At 53.2% G+C, this 2,609-nt stretch overlaps 1 protein-coding gene across 1 annotated transcript in view; it reads right to left on the bottom strand.

Moving 5' to 3' along the window:
- Spindoc (spindlin interactor and repressor of chromatin binding) overlaps positions 1–2,407 on the bottom strand; it is a 20,934-nt gene extending 18,527 nt beyond the window's left edge. The window contains exon 1 of the mRNA XM_028771269.1: positions 2,053–2,407. Coding sequence (XP_028627102.1) covers positions 2,053–2,182 — 130 coding nt within the window. The 5' untranslated portion in view covers positions 2,183–2,407. The remainder of the gene's footprint in view (positions 1–2,052) is intronic.
- Positions 2,408–2,609: the final 202 nt, after the last annotated feature.

Genomic DNA, 2,609 nt, shown 5'->3' with positions numbered 1-2,609 from the left:
CCAGTTAGCTCCTGTTCTCTCTGCCTTGTGCTAGTGGATCAAGCTAAGCTCTCAGCTACTGCCCCAGAACCATGCCTGCCTGCTGCCATGCTTTTAGCCACGATCGTCATGGACTCTAACCTTAAACTCCCAACTTTAAAAAAACTATAGTTTTGGTGTTTGGAGACTGGGTTTTCCTATGTAACCCCAGTTGTTCCTGGGCCTAAGTGCTAAGATTTAAAGGTGGATACCAGAAGCGCCACAAACACCTTTTGTTTACACTTTGTATTGGTCACAGTGTTTGTCACAATAGAAAAGTAACTAAGACAAAAAACAAACAAACAAAAAACCCACCTTGTTTTTTCTTTTCTTTTAAAAACACTGTCTCACTATAGCTCTGGTTGACCTGCAACTATATAAACTAGGATGACCTGAAACTCCTGCCTCTGCCTCCCGAGTGATAAGATAGAAAAGATGTGCACCACTGTGCTGAGCCCAAACAACAATACTTTTGAATTCATCCACTTTCTCATACTCCAGATCTTTCTAGAACCTTGTGCCTATGTCAAGAGGCCTCTGGAATCTTTCCACTTGGTCTTTTAAGTTCTCTTGCATTCTTACTAGAGACACTTTTCCTAACAACTTAAGAGAGACAAATTCTAACTAGATTTCTCTTTATCTAGCTTTTGTAGTCTCTAAAAGAACTGATTACTAGGCCAGGGAAAAGGCTGGGCTAGTAAAAGCTCTTACTGCCAAACCTGATGAGCCAAATTCAATTCCACATCGTGCAAGAACTGACTCCCAAAAGTTATCCTGACCCCTTCAATACTTGCGGTAACTGACAGACATGGACGGACAGACGGACGGACGGACAGACACACACGCACAGAATAAAAAAGAACTCACTGCCACCTAACATACTATAGTTCGATATGTACCTGTTGGTGGCCACTGGGATGCACATTTAAGCAGGGTGTCACTTACCCTGCTCCCCACTGTTAACACTCCCACCTCTGCCTGAAAAAAACGCTTGGCATATAGCTGCCCATGAAGAATGAACCTCTGTAGAGTTCTATTTCCTTCTAACAAGCACTCTATAAACCAGCACAAGTAAAAAAAATAACCTGTGTGATGCACCCAACATTGAGAGGAATGTGGACTTTTTTTTTTTTTCCATTTTCTAACCTTCCCTCCCATTTCCAAAAAAGAGGTAGGCTAAAGAAACACAAAGACCAGCTTAGTTCTCTTTTGGGTATTGTCATGCTTAAGGGAAACAAGTATTCCACCTTAAGGAAATATTTGCATTTTTCATGACTAATTGTCTTCCACAAAGGTAGCTCTTTGTTTTCTCCTTTGGAACAGAAAGGCTGGGGAAGGAGGAAGGCAGGGGAGAGCAATGTATTTCCAGATCGGCCCTCAAACACCTCCTTTGGTGACTAATCTCCATGTAGTTGGCTTGTTACCCACCCCCAAGCAAGTCCCGCTTTTCTCAAACTGGGTGCTACTAGCAAGTCCATTCAAATGCAGGGTTCTAGAATTGACACCTGTGGCTCCAAAGACAGAAGGCCTAGAGGACTAAGGAAGGGAGGAGGGTTCTACTTACTGGGCTCTTATTTCCCTTCTCTGGAGGTCGCCAGCCGCGCCAGCCTTCACCTCCGTTATCTCTACGGGCGACTAGCCTGGGGCCTAGAGGCCTGGTCGCCCCTCGGCCTAGGAAACAGACCGGAACCGGGAGACAACTGCCGCGCACAAACCACTATACTGGGAATCCGGCCTCTACTCTGGGCCCGAGGGGGCGCAGGGAACCGGAAGACCTGAAGCGCTCATTCGGTGTGGATGGAAGGCTCTAGACCCTGAGCGGGGGAGGGGCGGCGGAGGAAGGGGGGGCTCCGAGAGGCCTGGGATTCCAAACCCGGTGGGGGAGGAGCTAGTGCGCCCTAGCCGCGGACCGGACCGGGAAGAGCCCTCTGGGGCTGCAGATGCCGGCCCAGGGACGCGCCTGGGGACAGAGGACTGGGAACTGGAGATCTAGTCCCCGACCACCAAGCGGAAGTGAGGTTCCCCTCCCCTCACCTCGGAGCATCGGCTCGGGCCGCGGGATCACGGCCACCACCACGGCCTCCTCGTCGTCCTCCCCTTCCTCACACTTGAGCGTCACCTCGAAGCAATCCAGCGCCGCGGCGCCCTCGGCTCTCAGGGCCATGGCGAGGCGAAGAAGGGCGACCCGATAGCCGAGGACCGACGCACAGACCTCGGCGCGCCGCCTGTAGCGGCCGCCTCCTACTCCGGACCACGCCGGGCCCGCGGCCCGCCTAGCTCACCCGCTGCTCGCCCGGCCGCCCCGCCAGCCACGGACTTCAGGGCGTCACGGCCCCGGGCGGGGAGGGTTCGATCCGGGGCCCCCAACCCCGCCGCTCCCTTTTATGGAGGCTCATTGTCAGCGTCCGTCCGGCAGTCCCGCCTCCTGACCAAGCTGGCCAATCACGTGAGGACACGCCCCCAGTCCCGCCCCAGCCACAGGTCTGGGCCAGAACCCCGTGCAGCTCCTTGTCTCTGGCCGCTTTGCTGGGCGACGAAGCCCGAAGTCTTCTTGGGAGCGCCGCCCGCACCCTTGGAGACCCGGTAGGGCA

Source organism: Grammomys surdaster, unplaced genomic scaffold (genome assembly GCF_004785775.1).
Source record: "Grammomys surdaster isolate TR1022 unplaced genomic scaffold, NIH_TR_1.0 205, whole genome shotgun sequence".
Lineage (NCBI taxonomy): Eukaryota > Metazoa > Chordata > Mammalia > Rodentia > Muridae > Grammomys > Grammomys surdaster.
The sequence above is the reverse complement of the archived record's forward strand: the minus strand, read 5'-3'. Positions and strand labels throughout refer to the sequence as shown.